Below are 25,023 nucleotides of genomic sequence, written 5' to 3'. Positions count from 1 at the left end.
GTTGAACTCAGTGGCCTGTGATGACTCATCCAGTTCCATGATACTATTGATTCTTGAAGATCTATCATTCATAGGGTCACCATACGTTGACACCCACTTGACTTAAATTATCATCAAGATTTTCCCTACCTACTGGTGGAATGCAGAAAACATGCCTTATTGTGCCAAAATATTACAACATGAAAAGAAATCACGCTCAACCTACCTTCCTTTAAAAAAGGCCACATAAAAAATAGGTGCATAGGAATTAACAAATTTTAGCAGGAAAGCCTTCAAAATTAGCCTCTCCTCAAAAGCTTTTTCTGTCTTTGGTACCTCTGCCATAAAAAAAGAGAAAGAGAAATTAGTTCGTAAAGCCTAAAAAATTAACTACTTTCATGGACAAGTTGTATTGCAAACAATGGGTATCTTGAAAAGCCACATTCTGATTCAGGAATGCTATCCGGTATTATCCAAAGGAATGCCACTATGACTCCTTTCTACATTGTCAAATAATCCAGATTATTAAAGCAGCTAATCCACACTATCTGCTTTGAACTGAATTGTATACACCAGGGGTCCTCAAACTAAGGCCCGGGAGCCGGATATGGCCCTCCAAGATCATTTACCTGACCCTTACTCAGGGTCAACCTAAGTCTGAAACGACTTGAAAGCACACAACAACAACCACAACAATCCTATCTCATGAGCCAACAGCAGGCCCACACTTCCCATTGAAATACTATTAAGTTTATATTTGTTAAAATTGTTCTTAATTTTAATTATTGTATTGTTTTAAAGTGATTTTTGCACTACAAATAAGATATGTGGTGTGCATAGGAATTCATTCATGTTTTTTTCAAATTACAATCCAGCCCTCCAACAGTTTGAGGAACTGTGACCTGGCCGTCTGTTTAAAAAAATTGTGGACACCTGGTATACACTGTCATATAATCCAGTTCAAAGTAGATAACCTGGATATTATATGGCAGTGTAGAAAGCCTCCAAGTTTCACTTTTACTTCTGTGAGAAGTACCATAGCAATGCCAATTTATACCAACTCTCTGTTTCTATCCTAGTCATGTCTCTCATTTTCTCTCTAAATTTCTCATGTTGGTGGCTGCAATCTCCTATGAGATGGGGAAAGTTCCTTCTCTTGTGTGCAGTGAGGCAAGTGACGTTTTCACAGACTGGGCGTCATGTATATCTTTGCACAATTTCCAAGATAAAAATTATCTGATATTTTTGAGGCAGGTGTACAAAATGTAAAAATAATCTCTGTACAGAGCCAGGGCTAATACGGGTAGGAGTCATGAATAGCTGCCGCATGAGAAAAAAACTACGCAAAATGTCAAAACCTTATCTTGTGTCTACTGACAAGCTTCCTTTTACTTTTGTGTTTCTATCATGTTCATGAGCTGCCATTGTTACGAACCAGAACTAGAAAGCATTATGGTGAGCCTATCGCCTCATTTTCAAAGAACTGAGATATTAGTCAATGGTATGCTGTCCCAAGTTTTCTTGGCAATTAAATTATTTCTTAACCATGCTGTACAATTATAGTAACATGAATTATTGACAACAGCATTATCACAACTTTGAGCTTTTTATCTATTATTTATTGGCTATGGAACTCCTTCCCTAGGGATATTAGATCGGCCCCCTCCCTACTGACATTCCGGAAAAAAATTAAAAACTTGGCTTTTTGAACAAGCCTTTGGAAATGCAGTGTAATGAATAAATATGGAACTCAGGAAATAATGAATATGGAATGGCTTGGCAATGTCTCTGGAAAATGAGCCAATAGGAAGTTACTGGTGTTTATATGTTTTTAATGTTTTTTACATGGTTTTAATAATGTGCGCTAAATGTTTTTAATTTTGTTTTTATGATCGTTGTGGCATCAAATTGTGCCAGTGTAAGCCGCCTCCAGTTGCCTCCATACTGAGAGGGGCAGCATAGAAATGCAGTAAATAAATAAATAATTATTTGCTGATTGTTTACTTCCAACAGCACGACTGCATTTTTATGTCTTTAATTTATTTATTTATTTATTTGCTTGTTTGTTTGTTTATTTATTTCGTACACTTCTATCCCGCCCTTCTCCCCACAAGGGGGACCCAGGGTGACCACACATAGGCATCAATGATGCTTGCAACATATACATCATAAGAATACAATTAAAACAGTAAAAACATTTTAAAACATAATACAAATCAGCCAATAAGTTGATTTAACAATAATATTAGAATGCCAGTAAAGACAAAAATCAAGCCGGGAAATCCAATGTCGCAATGTCGCAAATCCAATGTCGCAAATTCCTTTTCCTATTGTCACTATCATCTAGTCAAACGCTTGGCCCCAGAGCCAGGTCTTCAGTTGTCTTCTAAAGGACAGAAGGGAGGTGGCCAATCTGATGTCCTTCGGGAGGGAGTTCCACAGGCTGGGGGCTAATGCCGAGAAGGCCCTGTCTCTCGTCCCCATCAACCACATTTGCGAGGGTGGTGGGATTGAGAGCAGGGCCTCTCCTGATGATCTTAAGCTTTGTGATTGTTCATAGCAGGAGATACGTTTGGACAAGTAATCTGGGCCAGATTGCCATAAATGATAAATACAGAGTGGCTGTAAAAACAGACAGTTCTACAGTTTATTGTGTTTGCAGTTGCAGGTGGAAACATCCATTGTATATCCCCCGAGACTGTCATCTGTGAAAGGCCTGTAAAGCCATATGTATATTTCAACTATAAACTGAAACATGTACTCACAAATACTCTTTAGGCAATGCAAAAAATGCATATTTAAAATATATAAAATGCACATGAATTTCCATGCCAAGGGATGCCGGGGTTGAAGCTTTACGAACACAAGTAAATGAAATGAAACAAAAATGTTGGTCGAAAATGAGGGGGGGGGGGAATCAATACAGGCCTGCCCAATAGATTTTCACAACTTTCTATCCAAAAAAAGATTGCGTGATCTATAACAGTGGTTTTAATTTTTAATCTCCCCATTCTCCAGATGTTTTGGAGAAACATGGTTAATTACCAAAGATTCTCAGAGTTGTAGTTCAAAATATTTGGAGGACCAAAGGTTGAGAGTCACTGATTTAGTACACATCTATATGATTTTTTTTGTCATGTCAGGAGCAACTTGAAAAACTGCAAGTCGCTTCTGGTGTGAGAGAATTAGCCGTCTGCAAGGATGTTGCCCAGGGGACGCCTGGATGTTATGATGTTTTACCATCCTTGTGGGAGGCTTATCTTATGTCCCCGCATGGAGAGCTGGAGCTGATAGAGGGAGCTCATCCGCGCTCTCCCCGGATTCGAACCTACGACCTGTCGGTCTTCAGTCCTGCCAGCACAAGGATTTAACCCACTGTGCCACCGGGGGCTCCATCCATATGATATGTGCATGCAAGGGAAAACCAATAGTCCATTATAAATTAAAATTATTAATGAGGTTGCATGGTTGCAAAATCCCTGAATGAAGAATGAATACTATTAAATGATCACTACGTTAATCACTATATAATATTTTGTAAGACAAAAAGAGCTACTATTGGTCAATCTAGCAGTTCAAAAAGATGGAAATGGGAGTAAATCAATAGGTACTGCTTCAGTGGGAAGGTAATGGCACTCTATGCAGTCATGCCAGCCACATGACCTTGGAGGCGTCTACGGACAACAATAGCTCTTTGGCTTTGAAATAGAGATGAGCACCCCCCCCCCCCCCCCCCCAAAGTTGGACTCAATTAGACTTAATGTCAAAGGGAAACCTTTACCTTTTATTTATACACTATCAGGAGAATCAAAAGTATGTGTTAAGGTGAAACAACATTACCCATTTCTGTCAACCATTTGGCAACCATTCCATAAATCTCATCTAGGATAAGAATCACAACGAGGTTAATGATTACAGCAGTTGCTGTCACTGTCACGCGAACGTTTGATCTGGTTGATTCATTGGGACTCATTGACAGTGCTGCTGCTGTAGTTATCCGGTACACAATTACACCAAAGACTAATGAAAATGTCAATGAAATCTGAGGAGAAAAAACACAGATGTATACATTTAATATTCTTTAAAATGCCATTCATAACTTAGTAAATATAAATAATAGAATGAGTGTTGTTAAAGAGCAAGGGGAAAACTCAGATGCAGCCTAAAGATTTCCCTACTCAGCAGCAAAGAAACACCCAATTAGAGCAGAAAGATGTGATTCTTTTTCTCTATACATATTTAGGAATTCCTACAAGCAAGCATGGCATGGGAATTTATATCCTCTGTCATTGTTGAGCACTGCAGGATAGTCGCATAATTGTGTGCTATTTTCTCCAATATTTACCTTCTCTTTGTAATGCATTGTACAACATTACCAAACAATTCTTGGAGCGGAAAATAAAAGACATTACTGCTAAAGTTGCCTGACATCTAGGCAGGCCTCAGGGACAACAACATTGCGGGGCGGGGGGGGTGCAGCAATCTTGTAAAATGAGAACTTTCCTTTAGCTATATGTATTTAGCACGTTCTTTTGACTGCTTGTGTAGCTTCCTGCAATTTGCAAAGCTTAATTGACTCCAGTCAAGTTGTTTCAACTTGCAGACTCTCCGTGTTTATTTAACTAACTTCTCCCTACATTCTCCCTCCCTGCTGGAATCAGTGTTCAGCAGAAGCCGGGGAAAATCCATTCTGTTCTGCATCTACCTTTGTCAAAGAAGAAGAGTTGGTGGACTGACTTGGGGGGTATGGGCGTAGTGCATCTATACTCAGGGATGGTTGGAATGACCAGCATGAGAAGAACTGCAGTAAGCAGCAGTATACAAGTGAACGGTGGCCACATCTACCCTGGCCACTTAAGCTAGAGCCAGTGTTGAGCATTATGCTTTGGACTGACCATAGCCACTATGGTGCCACATTGATGTCCAGATGGTTGAACCAGGTGAATATCTCATTGTCCCCGCTGAAACATCACCCCATCCTCCATGATGCCACCACTAATTCCCATTGGACTTAGAGATCATTAAAGCACCTGGCCATCACCCGTCATATCTGCCTACACAACTAGTAAAGGAGGGTAGATTGATCTCCTTCTTTCTGGTTGTGCCAGTGCCTTGTTCTAATATCAAGAGACATGATAGCCAGGTTACCACATGGAGTTTTGTGGCTTGCGATGGCAACACTTGTTGGGTTGCTCTCAGTTTTGGGAACTGTACACGGTATACACTAACTGTAGTCAGGAGCGGCTCAACCCATTACGCAAAGTAAGCATTTGCAGTATAGTTGATTTTGCCCAGGGGCGCTCTTGCGGTGCTCTAGGGGAAAAATAGACCTTGACATATTCGAGTTGTAGGTACTGGGATGTTTAGTTCACCTACAATCAAAGAGCATTCTGAACTCCACCAATGATGGAATTGAACCAAATATGGCACACAGAACTCCCACGACAAACAGAAAATATATATCAGTGATTGGTTTGGGGGGGGGGGGGGCAAAATACTGTTTCCTTACCATTGAAAATTACCTAGGGCAGCCTCTGACTGTAGTGTTTCCGTCTTCATATAACTGTATTATAGTTGCGTTATAATTGTGTATTATAGTTGCTACAAATCCGTCTCTCACATTTATTTTAAAAGGTCTATCATGTAGCTGTGCTCAATGCAGTCAAAGGTTTTCATTGCATCTAGCGATATTATAGCTACTGGATTCTTGTGGGACTGACTCTTCTGGATTATATTTAATACACTCTTTATGGACTCTGCTAATGTCCTGACTGGCACAAATCAAATTTGGTCTGGATGAATATATTTTAGAGTGTTTAATCTTTGGGCCATAACTGATGTAAATATTTTTGAACCTGATTGAGCAATATTTTCAGTCTGTAAGCTGATGATGAATGGTGACACCCCTGGTCTAAGTATAAATAAATACAATTTTTGCCCTATTTTATGATTTTAGATTTTTCTTTCCTAATAATATACCACAGTGCAAACCATATAATTGAGGGGTTTGATCATCTACATTGGGGGGGGGGGGGCAGGGAGACTGATGCTTTATCTATGTGTAATCTATAAATTGTATTTTTATTGCCTCCACAGTTGTCCAGGCATACAATGGATCCCTGTAGCTATATATATATTGTGCTGGTACGGCTGTACCAGGAACTCCAACTTTATTTGCTTTGTATTAAATGTTTGCTTGCAGTCCAAGGTTTCAAGGAGTCTGCAGAAAGGTGGCTTCCTCTGGTTGCAGTCATAGGTCAAGTCACTTGTCCATCATCGTTAAGTTTTGGTTCCGCCCCTTGCTCAGGGCTATTGGGAAGGGAAGGGAGCCATTTTTTAGTTAGTCTCAGTAAGGAAAGCTAATGTAGAGGATGTGTACAAGCTTCTCCTGTACAAAAGCTTCAACCCTTAAGACTTTCCGGGGGAGAATAGTCTTAAGAGCATCCAATGATCTTCAAAGATTACCAGGGAAACAGCCCTAAAGCTTTGAAGAATTTCGGAGGGTAAACAGTTTTGGAAGACCAAAGAAATCCAGCTGGAGAATCTACTGCCCTTACTGGTAGGTCCATTCGGCGCTCGAGACACAGTTTGACCCGGTAGCGGAGCACACATCAGTAAGACGTAGATTACAGTCAGCCTGGGAGAAGTTAAAAAGGGTTTTTCCTACAGAGAAAGTTTAATTAACCAAAGTCATGTGCCAGTCCATTGAGGACTAGACTGAGAAAGCCTTGAAGTGTTGTTTGAACCATTGAAGATTTGTTGTTTGTTCCATAATAAAGACTTTGTTGCATTATCAAAGACTCTAAAGACCATCACTTCTGGAAAATCCCTGAGAACTTCTCTTTGGGGGCCCCTGGCTTCCCGCTGGGCAAAGATTGCACGTCCTATTTTAAAAGAAATTCTTTACAGGCCCAGCACGCAACAGAACACACACACACACACACACACACATACATATATACATACATACACACGTTATGTTTTTAAAATACAAATGTACCCTTGATTCGCTTCTGATACAATAAATAAATAAATCTGAAGCATGAAAGGAGCATATAAACTACCTCCATGAAACCATCTAACTGCACATATCTATACATCAGCTATGAGCCATGTGTATCTTTTCTTCAGATAATTACCTCTCTTGTTATAGTATCTATAGCATAAAAACTAACAAAAAAACTGAAATATTTGAGCTACCAAAATTTCAAAGTTTACTTGCCAATTTAGTTGTGAAGGACAAATCCTATGTCAAGCATTCACTCACATATTAGACTTTGGCAGACAATTACCAGAAAAACATTTCTATTTTTTCTGTGCATACTTCACTTGAAAAAAGTGTTATATTAATGAAAAATAACATGTGCCTCTCAAAATGCTGATTCAGTATGAAAATGCATGCACTAAAAGATAACTTATGTATACCAATGTAGATCAAGGAAAATAAATTATGTAAACAAAATTACCATAAATAAGATAGATGCAAAGTTCACCAGGTAACCAGGGGTACGATCTTTCCAAGTCAGTTTCTCTTTTTCATCCTGGTATAAGACATAATGATTAGAGTGATAATTCTAGTATGTAATGCCAAATATTGAAATGTTAGGAAATTGTTCTGCTTTAAAATAAAACAGAAGGGATTTGATACAAGTTGGTAATATATGGTAATATAATTTGCTATTACTATGCCTCATGTATTAGTTAAATGACAATATTTAATTACACCCAACTTTTGCTAAATTATACCCAATATTTGAAGATTAATGGAAACTATCTTTAATTGGTATGGTAGATTGCATTTCTTTATAAGTATTTGTTCTATCCATATTTTAAATTTCAAAATTAAAAAATATGTTTGGTAGTAAAAGTTTCAAAGTATTAGCTTTTACACTGAAATGAAGACAATTACAAAGTATGGTACCCATGATTACAGCTCAACATGGAAACCAAATTTGAGGAAACAAAGGAAATTGGATTCCAGGTGAGGTCTGATCAAAGCAGAATAGAGTGGGACTATTACATCCCTCGATCTAGATACTATACTCCTATTGATGCAGCCTAGAATTGCATTTGGTTTTTTAGCTGTCACATCATACTATTGACTCATGTTCAGCATGTGATCTAGTTGGATTCCTTTCCTAAATTCGTCTGGATTCCTTTCCTAAATTCCTTTCATGTACACTGTTTTCAGGCTAGCAGTCACCCATTCTATATCCGTAAATTTCATTTTTATTGTCTACGTGTAGTACCTCACATTTCTCCCTGTTCAAATTCATTTTGTTAGTTTTAACCAAGCTTCCCAATCAGTCATTTTGGGTTCTGGTCCTATGTCTCCCAATTGGGTGTCATTTGCAAATTTGATAAGTATGTCCTCTATTCTATCATCCAAGTCATTAATAAAGATATTGAATAGCACTGGGCCCAGGAAAAAACTGTGTGGCACCACACTGGTCACTTCTCTCCATGATGCAGAGCCACTGGTATGCACCCTGTGGATTTAGTCAGTTCACCAATTCCCAATCCACTTCTCTTCAGGATGAAGAAGAGGCATTGGGCTTGATCAATCAATTGATTACCAATCTACCTAACATTAGTATTGTCTAGCTCACATTTTACTAGCTTCTTTGTGAGAATATTCTGGATCACCATCTTGTGAATGACTGAGACCAGGGCTTGTTTGTGCACTAGGAATGACATCAAGAGATAATCATTTGAAACTCTATGCCTCACCCTTTCATGTGTTAAGAGTTTCATTTATGGGCAATTCATGGTTGCAGTGATATAGCGATTTCAAACTGAGTTCATCTTTTTGAAACACCCCCTGGAATCAAAGTTCATTTTTTCTATTGTAAACATGGTGTCCCAATTTAAGTTATCAAACACCTTTTCCGTATCTAGCAATATAAAGTTTGCTTGCTTCTCATTGTGTCTTTCTAAGTAGTCAATGATATCCTTCATATATCCTCCACATATAATTTCTTGTAAAATCTTTTGTCTAAAATAGAGATTTAAAAAGTAACAATCATTGTCTAATGGTGAGACTGACATGTAGTTTCTTGTGTCTTTTTTCTTCTTCTATCAAGACACCTTGCATACAATTGTGGGGCCAAGCACAGTCATACAGAGTGAAAAACATATCATATAAAATATAACAATAACATAAATCAACATTATAACAATAATTCAACAAAATAGTTGGCAACCTATTAGAGGCAACCCTAAGTTTTTCTTTTCCTGGGACTGCAAAATGTACAATATACGCACAAGTACGCACAAACATGACATTGTCAAAAATGAGGTAAATTAGAATACATGGCCAATGGGTGCATTTCTAATGGTTCACAATTTGTGCTAAACTGCTATAGATGCAGTGTCCAGTTAGCTAAGGCAGCAGCCATAGGTATTATCCAAATCTATATAAATAAAAATGTAATGTTCATTTGTGGGATTAACAGAACTCAAAAACCACTGGGGGAATTGACGCCAAATTTGGACATGATACACCTATCAACCCAATGTATGTCCTTCACTAAAAACAAAAACAAAAAGCAGAAAGGACTTCTAAACTGCATTTCCACAGAGGAGAAACTGCATTCCCAAAAAGAGACCCATGGCCATGGCCTTCCTCCTTGTGGGGAAACAGCCGGCCATTAAAGCATGAGGAGCCAGTCGTGCGTGCATGTCCACTCTCTCTCTCTCACACACAAGCAAGAGTGGGCACCATGGGAGTGGAGGTGGAGGCTTGCCGCATGGAGCCCCCAGGCAAGAAAGAAGGGGAGGAGGAGGAGGAGGCGAGGAAGGTTGATGGTACTTCATTGAAGGACCTTCCTTCTCTCTCTCACTCCCTTCCATTATTTCCTCCCTCGCCTTCCTTATTCCCTTTCTCCCTTTTCTCACTTCCTTCTCCTTCCTTTCCTTCTTTCCCTCCTTCTCTTCCTTCCTGTCCCTCCTTCCTTCTTTCTTTCCTTCTTTTCTTTCCTCCCTTCCTTTCCTCCTTCTTTCCCTTTCTTTATTTCTTTCTCCTTCATTTTTTCCCTCTCTCCTTTCTTCATCCCCTCCTTCCTTTCCCTCCTTCCTTCTCCCTTCCTTCTCCCTTCCTTCCTGTCCCTCCTTTTTTCCTTCCCTTCCTTCCCTCCTTCCCTTTCTTTTTCCTTCCTTCCTGTCCCTTCTTCCTTCCTTTTTTTTCTTTCCTTCTTTCTATGTAAGATATAAATACAATATTAAATGGGGCAGTCAAGAAGTAATGAGAGAAGAAGGAATGAAGGAGAGAAAGGGGGAAGGAAGGAAGGAGAGAAGGAAAGAAGGAAAGAAAGAAAGGTAGAGAAGCAAGTAAGGAGAGAAGGAAATAAAAAAGTAAAAGGAAAAAGAGAGGGAAGGAAGGAGCGAAGGAACAAAAGATAGGGAAGGAAGGAAGGAGAGAAGAAAGGATGTAACCAAAGAGCAAAGAAAGGGAGGAAAGAAACAGGTAGAGATGGAAGAAGGAAGATAAATAGGAAAAGAAAAAGAGGAAAGGAAGGAAAGAGGGAAGGAGGGAGAGAAAGAGGGAGGGAAGGTTGGCCACAGCAATGCGTGGTGGGTACAACTAGTTTTGTGATAAATATATCACACATTTCTTTCTTTGAACATGCCCCCAGACTGACTGAAATCATGCACTACAAAGCTGACTGCTGAATGTTATCAGAGCCAATCATATGACATATTTTCTACCCTGATAAGTATTCTTTCTTTTGTTCTTAAAAGTGTCTTCCTCTAGCAGTACCACTTAATCTAACCTGTATATCACAAGGGCTGGGTTAATAGCCTCCATTTAAATGTTCCTATTTCATTTTTCTTTATCATTGGAACTTAGTATAAGATGTAGCCAAGAGCAACAATTAACCTATTGAGTAACCTTTGCTGAAGATCTTAAGCACCTTCCAATATTTCATCTGTAACTCGGCTGTCAAGGAATGAGCACTATAGAACTATGATGTCATTGGCTAGCAATAGCAGAAGCACATCGATGGCTACAGTTTGATAACATTTTCATTAATAAAAAGATATGCCCTCTACTTAATGCTTGACACAGAAAAAAAGCATAGCATCAGCAAAATGTTAATAGAGGAGAGAACATAGTTCTTCAACATCTCCTTATATACATGCTCATCAATCTGCCTAATAGTCATCTTTTCAACTTCTGAATTAAAAGCTTCTTCCTGCAGATTTCTCTGTGATGAATCAGAAAGTAGAACAAGACAAAGCCACTAACCTCTTGCCTGTGGTGTTCATAGTTAGATGTACCCGCTTGTGTGAAATTATATGCATTTTTAATAACTATTTCTATCCTATTTTGAGATCTCGGGGCAGCATACAATTAAAATTCAAAACAATTACAGACTAAACAGTATAGGCACACTGTAAAAGGTACATTTACACCTTTTACCGAAAAATAAAGCTGGTGTCTTAACTTGATACTGCCCCAGTCTGTCCCAAAGAGTCACACAAGGCATCTAAGGATGTTTTGGTACTGCATTTTGTGAGCATTACAACTGGATTAGATAAATATTTGCGATGAAAGTAGCCCAATCAATGACTGCTAGTTGTGATAGCTCTATGTTCATAAGCTGTCAACTCTTAAATAACAGTTGCTTGTGGAGCAAATAATAGAAGAGGAAATTAAATGTTTTATATTAACTTAGGCGATTCCTCGTTGTCCGAGTAGGATTATCTTCCAAAATCGGTGTACTGGTGATGGGTCCGTAGGTGACTGTGGAGCCCTATTCTTGATCTGCATGTTCTCCTGCTGTGAGGGCATTGGTTTCCAGGTGGAAGGCGGTCCCAGTCAGGGTTGATTTGATGCGCCTTCCTCTCTCTTACTCTCTTTCCATTAGTGCCTCCTCACATTTTACAGCACTGCTGGTCACAGCTGACCTCCAGCAGGAGTGCTCAACGGCCAGGGCTTCCCAGTTCTCAGTGTCAATGTTTTTAAGGTTAGCTTTGAGCCCATCTTTAAATCTCTTTTCCTGTCCACTAACATTCCGTTTTCCATTCTTGCGTTCGGAGTAGAGCAACTGCTTTGGGAGACGGTGGTCAGGCATCCGGACAATGTGGCCGGATCAGTGGAATTGATGGCAGAGGACCATCACTTCAATGCTGGTGGTCATTGCTTCTTCCAGCACACTGACATTTGTCCGCTTGTCTTCCCAAGAGATTTGCAGGATTTTTTGGTGGCAACGCTGATGGAATTGTTCTAGGAGTTGCATGTGACGTCTGTAGATAGTCCACGTCTTGCAGGCATGTAGCAGAGTTGGGAGGACAATAGTTTTATAAACAAGCACCTTGGTATCCCAACAGATATCCCGGTCCTCAAACACTCTGTGCTTCATTCAGAGAAATGCGGCACACACAGAGCTCAGACGGTGTTGTATTTCAGTGTCGATATTGACTTTTGTGGAGAGGTGGCTGCCAAGGTAGCGGAAATGGTCAACATTTTCTAATGTTACACCATTAAGCTGTATATCTGGCATTGGAGAGGGATTTGCTGGTGACTGCTAGAAGAGCACTTTGGTTTTCTCGACGTTCAATGACAGGCCGAGTTTCTCGCACTGCTGGAAGGTGTTTAGAGTGGCTTGTAGGCCTTCTTCTGAATGTTGTTATCAGCATACTGGAGTTCTAAATTTATATTAAAATGAAGAATATGACAGAATGTTATGTGATTTCAGCTCTGCTAAATCGCAGGTTCAGGGCCTGGTGTATCAAGTTTTCCAAAAGGCCAGTTGAGACACAGACAGGTTGAAGACAAATTCAGAAGCTTTATTCTCAATGGCCAAAGAGAACGTCATCAGATACAGCATCCCAAAGAACTGACACACCTCCGTGCTAACATAGAGAAATATTTATAGAACCTTGACAGCCATTCAAAACAAAGGACTTCTGCTCTCTTGAGTGTCGAATGGTCCAGATCATGGGAGGCTCAGATCTACAGGCCGATTGGCTGTGATATGCTGTCTGCCATTGTTGCCAATTGGTCTCCGGATTTGGTGGGAAATTTAATCAATTTTCATTGCTCATTTTGATATTTTGTGGCTGTTGCTTGTTCTACCTCTTGTGAGGTGTGTGAAGGAAAGAATTTGTATGGGTTTGGGGTAATGGATGCTAATTTCTTTATTTACTATATTTATACACCATCCCTCTCAACCCACAGGCGACTCAGGGCAGTTTACAGTCAGCACCAAAACCATAAAATACAATCAAAACATTAATATAAATATAAAACCAAGTAAAAACAATATCAATAAAAACATGTATCACAAGAGTCTCCTTGTTAAAAGAATGATCCAGTCACATCATCCGATTGTTCCATTTTCCTATGTCTGCATCTGCAAATGCTTGCTCAAAAAGCCGAGTCTTGAATTTTTCGGGAATGTTAAAAAGGAAGGGGCTGATCTGATATCCCTAAGGAGGGCATTCCATAGCCAAGGGGCCACCACCGAGAAGGCCCTGTCTCTCGTCCCTGCCAGACGTACTTGTGACAATGGTGGGATTGGGAGCAGGGCGTCCCCAGACGATCTTAAAGTCCTGGAGGATTCATAAATGGAGATGCATTTGGACAGGTAAGTTGAGCCAGAACCGTCTAATGATGGTAGTTTCCCCAGCCTGGAGAGGACAATGGGTAGCAATGAGGGTTGGCCAGCCTGAATGGTTCCCCAGGAACAGGACAAAGGAGGGTGTTGAGCGACTTCTGTGACTTTTGGTTTGGCTCCATTGTTGGGTGTATGGAGAAATTTTTAGGGGATCATGCCTACTGCCTGAAGGAGTGAGAAGTTTGTCTATCACCCCCCCCCCCCCCCACGCCACACACACAGTGAATGTTTGGGATATTTTGATGTCCAGCCTAAAAGCCATCTATGGAGGTTTTCTCAAATTAGTTTTCCAGGTGAAATGTCACCTTGGAATTGGCTGTCGAGATCATGGAGTTGTGAGGTTTTAGTAACAAGAATATGTTTGTCTGAGCATATATTTTGCAGTGATCTTTAGGCCTGTTGACTTAGCCTAATATTTTAAAATAAATAGCACTGATATACAGCCCCGTTAAGACAAAGTTCAACTCCATTTTAACTGTCAGGACTCAGTTTTATGGAATCCTGGGTGTTCTAGTTTTACAAGGTCATTCGCCTTTTCTGCCAAAGTTTGCTGCCCTCCCCCCCACCAAACTACAAATCCAGACTATGTTTCTTACAGCATACAAACTGTACTGGATATTTTCTTTATTCATATCAAAAGGAAAATCCATTAGGCAATTATTCAATGTCTGGAAATTTAATATGTGGAACAAAGAATAAGTATGAATTCATATGACTTCCATGCATGCAAGCCAAACTCTTTACAATCATTTTTGCACATATCTTTAATTGCATGCAAAAGCTTTTTTTTTTTTGGGGGGGGGGGAGCAATGGAAAGGAAGCAAAGTCGGAAATGTTTGACTTTTCTCATTTGCTAGTTATTTTAGGTAATTCATTTCTGTTGCATATATTAAATGGCTTAGCAGAAGAAAAATGAAAATGAATTGTACTTTTATGGATAATGCCACCAAATTATTTGCTTGGAATGTCCCTTACGTGCCTTTTTTGGTGACACGGTTTTCTTTTGTGTGTGTGTGGCGTCTCTCAAACAACTATGGTATATAAATGGAAAATTAGGCATTAATTCAAAATAAAGTAGGGAGGATATTATTTATATTTTCATATAATTTCCCGTGTGATAAGAATGGAGCACACCACCAATTTGAAGCAAAGGAAAAGAAACAAAGTCAAAAATGTTTGACTTTTTTCGTTTGCTAGTTATTTTAGGTAATTCATTTCTGTTGCATATATTAAATGGCTTAGCAGAAGAAGAATTAAAATTAGGCATTAATTCAAAATAAAGTAGGGAGGAAATTATTTATATTTTCATATCATTTCCTGTGCGATAAGAATGGCGCACACCACCAATTTGAAGACTAGGGATCAAATTTCTAGAAACAAGATTGTGAGTTGGAAATTTGTGACTGCCTTTTATCATAAAAGCCATGAAGCTTGCTAAGAATACATTCCTTTTCTCATATATATAGATAGGGGGGGGGGGGGGGAGAAGCAAAGCTCTGCATGGAGCCAAGAGCACAGTGCTTCCAAATATAGCAATCCATGAAAGCCCCCAAGTGCAGAAACAAAAAATAGCTTCACTCAGAAAAAAAACCTGGTTTTACCATATCCCTTTCTCGCATGTTGTGATCTCTGATGTGGCAAAGGAACACAAAAATCCATTTCCGAGTTGAATTTGCATAAGCTGAGATGCAAACAATTTTATGTTTGATGCATGGAAATGGTTGAAATCATCCCTCTTTTAAAATCCTTATTGTATTTTAAAGTATTGTTTACAAATTAAAGAAAAAGAAAGGACTGGGAAAGAAAAAGAGAGAGAAAGAGGCAGTGGAGAAGTGAAATAAAAACATAAGATGTGGACAAAGATTGGGCAAAGCTAAAGTAAGATATTTTCGAAGGCTTTCATGGCTGGAATCACTAAGGGAACCACTGACCGCATAGGGAAGCTGATGAGGAAACACAACAAACAAACAATCTACAGACCTACTAAGAAAATCCAACAAATGCTACGTTCAGCAAAGGACAAGAGGGATCCTATCACCTCTGCAGGAGTCTACCGTGTACCACGCAGCTGTGGATAAGTCTACACAGGGACCACCAAACGCAGCGCCCAAACAAGAATCAAGGAACATGAAAGGCACTGCAGACTACTTCAGCCGGAGAAATCAGCCATAGCAGAGCACCTGATGAACCAACCTGGACACAGCATTTTATTTGAGAACACAAAAATGCTGGACCACTCTCACAACCACCAGGTCAGACTACACAGAGAAGCCATTGAAATACACAAACATGTGGACAATTTCAACAGAAAGGAGGAAACCATGAAAATGAACAAGATCTGGCTACCAATATTAAAAAAAACCTCTAAAATTGCAACAGCAAAAACAGCAGAGAGGAAACAGGCAGGGACATCTAATTACCTTTCAAGAAGAGTTTGCTCCAGGCACAGTCAGCCCATTGTATGCTAATCAAGGTGGTCAGTTGAAACATTCACACCTAGCCCACTGACAAAAGTTCTTTGTCTCACCCTGGTCATTCCACAGATATATAAACCCTTTTCCCCAGTTCCAGCAGACCTCACCTCTGAGGATGCTTGCCATAGATGCAGGCGAAACGTCAGGAGGAATGCCTCTAGAACATGGCCATATAGCCCGAAAAAACCCACAAGAACTAAAGTAAGATATTCTGGCCATTGAACATTAAATGATGAATGTTTATCACAGGGAAGGAATTTGGGGGGAGGGGAGTGTGCAGTTATTATTAGCTAGAATGCTTGTTCATTAGGTGAGTAGAGACCTGATTTAAGGAGCAAACACATCAAGGACTCAGGCCCCCATTTACACAGCATAGAAAACAGATTAGCCTGGGGCTTTCAAATGATGCTCCAGGCTAATCTGCTTCAACCTGGAATAAACCTGATGATCCACTTCAACCTGGAATTAATATTATCACCTGTTCATTGCAAAGGAGCAAGCTTTATTGAAGAAATTTCCTTCTAGATAGGAAAGTTACAGGGGGAGCTAATCTAAGCCTGCCTATATCTTGGGAGGTACTTACTTACTACTTACTTACTTAGGCAATCCCTCGTTGGCCGAGTAGGATAGTCTTCCAGGATCAGTATTCTGGTGGGTCTGTAGGTGACTGTGGAGCCCTATTCTTGATCTGCATCTTCTCCCATAGTGAGGGCATTGGTTTCCAGGTCGCGGTCGGGGTTGGCTAGACTCACCTCCCTCTTGGCACGTTTCTCTCTTTTGCCCTCCATTCGTGCCTCTTCAAATTCTGCAGCATTGCTGGTCACAGCTGACTTCCAGCTGGAGCGCTCAAGGGCCAGGGCTTCCCAGTTCTCAGTGTCTAGGCCAGAGTTTTTAAGGTTGCCTTTGAGCCCCTCTTTAAATCTCTTTTCCTGTCCACCAACATTCTGTTTTCCGTTCTTGAGTTCGGAATAGAGCAACTGCTTTGGGAGATGGTGGTTGGACAATGTGGCCGGTCCAGCGGAGTTGATGGCGGAGGACCATCGCTTCAGTGCTGGTGGTCTTTGCTTCTTCCAGCACACTGACGTTTGTCTGCTTGTCTTCCCAAGAGATTTTCAGGATTTTCCGGAGGCAACGCTGATGGAATTGTTTCAGGAGTTGCATGTGACGTCTGTAGACAGTTCACGTTTCGCAGGCATATAGCAGGGTTGGGAAGACAATGGCTTTATAAAGAAGCACCTTGGTATCCCTACGGATGTCCCGGTCCTCAAACACTCTCTGCTTCATTCGGAAAAAAGCTGTACTCTCAGAGCCCAGGCGGCCTTGTATTTTGGTGTCGATGTTGACTTTGGTGGAGAGGTGGCTGCCAAGGTAGTGGAAATGGTCAACGTTTTCTAATGTTACTTGGGAGGTAAAAAGGGAAGGAAAAGAGGTGGAGAAGAGATACTAGGAGTTTCACAGGGGAAGCAGAGGAGTTTGCACAAAGAGGGGATGGGTTTTCCAGGTCACCCTAACTTTATACAGTGTTCCCTCACTTATCCACAAAAAATGAAAATCCACAAAGTAGGGACGCTATATTTATTTTAATATTTATACATTATTTTAGTAGTTATACACTACTTTAAGTCTTTATAAACCCTCCTCACACACTTATACAGTACATAACCCTCCTTGAACGCATTGTTGACGTAATCCTTGGCTCCAGCTTTATCCGCAGAGGCAGTCTCTCCATATAAACAAATGCTCTTAAATCCACATTGAAAAATCACGAAACAGTGAGTCCGTGAAAAGCAAACTGTGAAGTAGTGAGTGACCACTGTAACTCTATTTTACTACTGCCTATCACAGTGAAGCAATCTTCAGAGCTAAGAGCTGCTGTTTTTAATGGCTACAAATACCAAAGTGTATTGCAATACAAAATTAATGAATTGTAAAAGAAAAAAAAGAACCATAAAAAAGTAACCACTGAATATGTCCCCAAACTATGACATAGGGAAGCACAACTGCATTATTTGGCTAACATCTTGTTGAAACCAGCAGTTTCTTTTGAAAAATATAGAAATGCATCCAATTTGAAATGCCAGTTTTAATTGATCAAATGGAGAACCATTGAATTGGAAGAGACAACAAGGACCATGCTGGCCAACCCCCTGCCATGCAGGAATGCACAATCTATGCATTCCTAACAGATGGTCATTCAGCCTCTGTTTGTCGTGAGACTTTAGTATAAGTGATATGTGCTCACTTGTAGATGTTCCTGTAAGTAGTCTGGCTGCTATGTTTTGAACTAATTGAAGTTTTCAAACTTGGAACAGAGGTAGGCCAATGTTAAGCACAAAGATACTGGAAGTAAATATTTGAACTTTGTGGAGTATAATACCCCGTCCCTCCTTTTCTAGGGGAACTTAGTGACTTATCATCAACTATCAAAGATACTGGAGAAAGGAAGGAAGTATATTCTACTGACAGCTTGTGTTTAGCAAAATGAGAACAATCTATTCCAATAGATACAAGGAATAGATACAAGGAAATATTATTATCAACACTAACACCAATAATAATGGATAGAAAATTCCCCAATTTTTTTAAAAATATATTAGATAAAAAATTAAGAGAGAAGAATATAGATAAAATTGGAGATTGGATAAAAGTAAACATGAGGAAAGAAACTATATTGAGATAATTTTGAGATATTAAACTCTCATGGTTCCATTGCTTACAGTTAGAGCAATGGTTCAAGAATTGGATAAAAAATAATGGGGAAGGAGGCAAACTTACCAAGTTGAACAAATGATACAAAAAGAAAAAAATATGGGAGGATACCACAAGATGAAAGGAATAACCAGCAAATTGTGTAAGATAATAATTTATATTAAGGGGAAAAAATAAAGGACGCAACATTAAGAGAGATATGGGAGGAAGACTTAGGGATTAGAATAAAAGAAGCGGATTGGGTACAATTATGGGATCAACGATATTTAAAGAATTTATCAATACGTGTTAAATTGGTTTGGAAATGGTACTTAACACCAGTAAAAATTGCAAATATTAATAGGAATGCCACAAAAAACTGTTGGAGAGGTTGCCAGGAGGTGGGGGCACAGTCATTTGGATTTTTTTTCCAAACAAAAGAGTGGAAAAGTACATTATTAGTGGATTTTGTGTTAATAAAAATGCCCTCTTTTCCAAATGACCTCTGGTGGAAGAAAAATAGAAGAGGGCCGGTATCACGTAATAAGCATCAACTGAAAACACTATTATACTGACGTCATTGCAAGCTATTTATTGTATGATAAAGGCCTTATTAATAAAAGAATACTACCCAGTACCTTCTTATGAAATAAACGTGCATTTCGTCTTAATGTGCATTCCTTTTGTAGTTATGTTTTCAAATCTGCCTTCTCTTCCTATGCTTTCCTAACTGGTTACAACACCACATTTTTGTCAGTCTATTTTACCAAGATCATCATGATATACAGTCCAATTAAGAAATACCTTTGCATTCCATAAGAGCTTTTACGTTCTCTATAAAACATATTCTTCCCAATGCATAAAATGAACAATGTGGTATCAGTGTCATTAGGAAGTAGTGGTGAAAAATGAAATTAAAATGGGTGCAATTAACTCAAGATGCTATTAAATGTTTTAACAAGAGGCATATATCATTAATTGGCTTTGGAAAATGTGTCATTTTTCAGTAATGCGGTGTAGGCAATTATGGATTTTTTTTTGATATTTCAATATGTAAATGCAAGAAAGCAAGTTCATATCTACTTATGGGGGCACAATAATAATAATATTTTTACCTTAATGCTGTGAGAAATTTCAAAATAAAGGTATTCTCTGAGTTACAAACATCCGACTTACAAATGACTCATAGTTAGGAACAGGGGTGAGACAACAGGAAGTGAAACAAATCTACCCCTCAGAAGGGAAATTTACTATGGGGAAAAAGGTGCTTCCACTGAAGGTTTATCATCAGTCCTTGTTTCCACAACTAGCCACATTTTTCAAAATCTAATCCAAGTGAGGTGAAATTTTCTGAATAGGGGCACAGATAGCAAAACAAACACCACAGAGCCTGTTAACCCTTCCATGTGCTATCCAAAGGTTATTTATTTATTTATTTATGCATGTATGTGTGTATGTGTATGGTGGAGTTCCAACTTACATACGAATTCAACTTAAGAAAAATCTACAGATCCTATCTTGTTTGTAACTTGGGGACTGGCTGTATTTGAAAATTGTAGGAAATGGTTTTCCACAAGTGTTGGGAAATGCTGACAAAGAGAATCCTGGATGGGCAACTTTGTGACTAATTTTATATGAAAAACATGGAAAATTTGCAAAAAAACCCCACTTTTTGTTTCATTGCATAGAATAAGTTCTAAGCTGCCAATAATCTTTTCAAACTGAAATTTTTGAGAACTTTCTTGCAAGAGAAGAAAATTGTCAATTCCTTCTTGCTTGAGAAAATGAAATTTATGAAGATTTATATACTTACAAAGGGCAGATTTCCCATAAGAAAAGAAAACATTGCTCATTTTTTCATAATTGATCGCTGTTGAACTTTACTGAGTTCTCCCTTGAATGGTTGTTGGAAATGCATCATTTTCTATATGACAATAATTCTCTACTCAACTATATGTATTTAATAGACTTGGTTGATACACAAAAAGAAGGTTCAAAACTCGTTTTGGGATGTAGGGGGGCGCTGGTGGTTCGATTCGAAAGTCAATTCCGATTTTCCAAGAAATATTTTTTTCAAAACATTTTGAAACTTCTAAGACTTCCAAATCCTTTCATTAATGGTTTGAAATTGTTATTTCCTGTTTCATTGGGTGGTCTTTACTTTGAAAGTAGTTGTTTTACTCCAGAAGTGGGGAAAACCAAACGGAGGAAATTCCTTCCTTCTCTGGTTTAAATCTGGCTTGAGCTGAGGCCTGGAAATCCCTTCCTTCTCTGACTTAAAACTGGCTTCTCTGGCTTGAGCTGAGGCCAGGGACCAGAAGTGGGGAAAAGCAAACGGAGAAAATTCCTTCCTTCTCTGGTTTAAAACTGGCTTCTCTGGCTTGAGCTGAGGCCAGGAAATTCCTTCCTTCTCTCATTTAAAACTGGCTTCTCTAGCTTGAGCCAAGGCCAGGGACCAGAAGTGAGGAAAAGCAAATGGAGGAAATTCCTTCCTTCTCTGGTTTAAAACTGGCTTCTCTGGCTTTAAAACTGGCTTCTCTGGCTTGAGCCGAAGCCAGGAAATCCCTGCTAAAACTGTACCAACTCAAGTGAAAGTTTAACTCCTGAAGCAGGAGTTCAGGAGGCAGTTCCTAAGTGGAAACACACAGTCCAAGGTGGGTGATGGCTGTCGCATCCCCATCCCTCCCCTCATGTTGCTGCTGGCTACAACAGCAACAAAGCCACTTACCTGATCCTTGGGGACTTTCCTTCCTACTACCAGGTCATGTAATCCATGAAGGAGGCTGGGAAACTTTTGCCCTCCCTTCTCCCATTCTCCTTCACAAGACACACAACTCAGTAATAGGAAGGAGAACCCCCCAGGATAAAGCATATCTGGGCAGTGGGGGTCTATTACAGCCATGCTTTGGAAGGACATCCCTGTGGCTTGTAAAATTTACACCCATGGAAGGTACAGTCAGTTTCCTCTTGTCTGTCTTTCTGCTGGCAAATACCTTTTTATTTAAGCAGGCTTGTTGGTTCAGAATTTGTAATTCATGTGGTATTTATTTTATTTTATTTTATTTTGGGTATTTTTACTCTGCCCTTCTCAACCCCCTAGCGGGGACTCAGGGCAGCTTCCAGCTGGCACATATTTGATGCCTACAATTAAACACAATAAAATACACAACAAATAGTAATTATAAATCATTAAAACATTAAGTTAATGCAATAAAATCTACTAGAAAAGAAGCCAGCCTGGTGGCCATCGTTTCACCGAGTTCTGTAATTAGTGAGTCCATTCAGCTTATCGTAATCCATTTCCAAAGCTCTTGTCGTCATTGTCCTTGTCAGTCTGCCAGATTACCCAAAGGCCTGGTCCCATATCCATTTTTTAATTTCCTTCTAAAAGAGAGGAAAGATGACAAAGATCTAATTTCCTGGGGAGTGAATTCCACAGGTGGGTGGCCACCACCAAGAAGACCCTGTCCCTCGTCCCCACCAGTCTCGTTTGTGACGAGGGTGGGGCCGAGAACAGGGCCTCTCCAGAAGATCTTAAATTCCTAGGAGGGACGTAGAAGGAGATACGTTCGGACAGGTATGCTGGGCTGGAGCCGTATAGAAAAATGTAGAAAATGTAGGAAACTTCTGTAGAAAATGATGGCATTGTATAATTATTTCTGCACTATGTAGTACATATAACAACATAATAATAATAATCATCATCATCATCATCATCATCATTTATAATCTGCCACCATCTCCCCAAAAGGGACTCGGGGCGGCTGACATGAGGTCAAGCCCAAAATAATACAACATAATTAGACACAAAATAGCAAAGAAATATATCATAACAAAATATATAAAATAGCAAACAAAATAAAATAGACAATATAAAATGGCATAATAGAATCAAACACAAAGGGTGGGCCAGATGTGTGAGATAAAAGGTAAGATCTGTTTGGAAGCGGCGAGAGAATGGAATGTGAGTGATAACTGATGCAAAGTATGTGAAGGAGTTTCAAAAAGGCTGGGGTAGGCAGTTGGTCATGGATGAGCAGGAATCTGTCAAAAGTAGGCATTAGTTTGTTTTATACAGCTGAACCTATGAGAACATTGTATATTGGAAAGTTTGAATTCAGACATGATGCCTGTGAATGGTGGGTGGTTTCTTGGGGTGGGATAGATAAGATGAATTTTTTTTCATAATAACCATGAGAGCACCTAGGAGATACACACAGCTGGTGGAACAGGAGGAAATCACACGTTGGTGGCAGAAGTTGGAATTAGTGGGAAACAACACACTTGCAACCAGACAATCTGGATGATATATCACTCTACTGACTCTTGGAGGGAGATAAAATTGTTTCAGTAATCTGCAAAACCTGTATCATTTCTGTAGTTTTGGAAAAGGATCCAGGAGGGTGGCTGGATCTGCAAGCCACTGGTCCCGCTGGAAAACAAGATGTACAGAATTGTGCATCAGACAGGATGGGAAAAGTGACAAACACTCTTTTGGAAGATAAGACATGGAAGATGCTCCAATGGAGGGGGACATTTCTCTATATTGGTGATGATAGGAATCCTCTGATGAAGGGTTAGAAGGCAGGATCATCAAGTTTGCAGACGACACCAAATTGGAAGGGATAGCCAATACTCCAGAGGACAGGAGCAGGATTCAAGAAGATCTTGACAGATGGGCCAAAACTAACAAAATGAAGTTCAACAGTGACAAATGCAAGATACTCCACTTTGGCAGAAAAAATGAAATGCAAAGGTACAGAATGGGGGGTGCCTGGCTTGAGAGCAGTATGAGTGAAAAAGATCTTGGAGTCCTCGTGAACAACAAGTTAAACATGAGCCAACAATGTGATGTGGCGGCAAAAAAGCCAATGGGATTTTGGCCTGCATCAATAGGAGCATAGTGTCTAGATCTAGGGAAGTAATGCTACCCCTCTATTCCACTTTGGTTAGACCACACCTGGAATATTGTGTCCAATTCTGGGCATCACAATTCAAGAGAGATATTGACGAGCTGGAATGTGTCCAGAGGAGGGCGACTAAAATGATCAAGGGTCTGGAGAACAAGCCCTATGAGGAGCGGCTTAAGGAGCTGGACATGTTTAGCCTGAAGAAGAGAAGGCTGAAAGGAGATATGATAGCCATGTATAAATATGTGAGAGAAAGCCACAGGGAGGAGGGAGCAAGCTTGTTTTCTGCTTCCTTGGAGACTAGGACGCGGAACAATGGCTTCAAACTACAAGAGAGGAGATTCCATCTGAACATGAGGAAGAACTTCCTGACTGTGAGAGCCGTTCAGCAGTGGAACTCTCTGCCCCGGAGTGTGGTGGAGGCTCCTTCTTTGGAAGTTTTTAAACAGAGGCTGGATGGCCATCTGCCAGGGGTGATTTGAGTGCAATATTTCTGCTTCTTGGCAGGGTGTTGGACTGGATGGCCCATGAGGTCTCTTTCAACTCTTTGATTCTATGATTCTATGATGAATTCATGGTACTCAAAATTCAAAATTGCCTCCTTGACCTTCTTATAATCTGCAGCCAAGGAATCCCCCACCTCTTGGACTGGTCGGACCAAACATGGAGACAATGCGAGAGTCCACAGTGATCAATAATAATAATAATAATAATAATAATAATCCTTTATTTGTACCCCACTACCATCTCCCAAAGGACTCGATGCGGCTTACAAGAGGCCGAGCCCAAATACAACAATAAAACAGCAGCAGCAACAACAACACAATAACTCAAAGAAAAACAAAGCAATAACAATTAACAACACCCAATGACGCAATTAAAAATAATGGCCGTGCCAATTGTAACAATTAAGATTAAAAAGTGCTAGGCATGACAAGGTGGGGTGTTTGGAGGGGGGTGGCCAGTTGGCAGCAAAGGCCACATGTTCAAAAGTATAAAGGTTTTGGGATCATCATCTTTACCCATCTAATTCAATTTAGGAGGAGGAGGGGTGTGGAACATCGGCATGTCTTTTTTTAAAAAAAAACCCCCAAAACCATGAATCAATAAAATAATTTTGTCTGGCATATGAGAAAGTAACATGTATATGAAAAGGAAGGGGAAAAAAAGAAGTTACTTATAGAGACCAAAATAAACAGATGAGTATGTAAGTGGATAAGAATATGCTAGTAATGCAAGAATAAAACAATAGAGATTTTGACTTCTTGGTATCTTCCTGAGGTCTTTTCCTTCCCCTTTCTTCTTCCTTTCCTTTCTCCTTCTCCTTCTTGTTATCTTCTCTCCTTCTAT

At 39.7% G+C, this 25,023-nt stretch overlaps 1 protein-coding gene across 3 annotated transcripts in view; it reads right to left on the bottom strand.

The window, feature by feature from the left end:
• The window catches only part of ANO2 (anoctamin 2), a 160,209-nt gene that overhangs the window by 35,192 nt on the left and 99,994 nt on the right, over positions 1 to 25,023 (bottom strand). For all 3 annotated transcript variants that reach the window (XM_067468942.1, XM_067468940.1, XM_067468941.1), the window contains 3 exons: positions 7,446 to 7,520; positions 3,820 to 4,021; positions 206 to 317 (listed from right to left, as the gene is read on the bottom strand). In XM_067468942.1, coding sequence (XP_067325043.1) covers positions 206 to 317; positions 3,820 to 4,021; positions 7,446 to 7,520 — 389 coding nt within the window. The remainder of the gene's footprint in view (positions 1 to 205; positions 318 to 3,819; positions 4,022 to 7,445; positions 7,521 to 25,023) is intronic.

The sequence above is a fragment of the Anolis sagrei genome, chromosome 5, assembly GCF_037176765.1.
Source record: "Anolis sagrei isolate rAnoSag1 chromosome 5, rAnoSag1.mat, whole genome shotgun sequence".
Taxonomy (NCBI): domain Eukaryota; kingdom Metazoa; phylum Chordata; class Lepidosauria; order Squamata; family Dactyloidae; genus Anolis; species Anolis sagrei.
The sequence above is the reverse complement of the archived record's forward strand: the minus strand, read 5'-3'. Positions and strand labels throughout refer to the sequence as shown.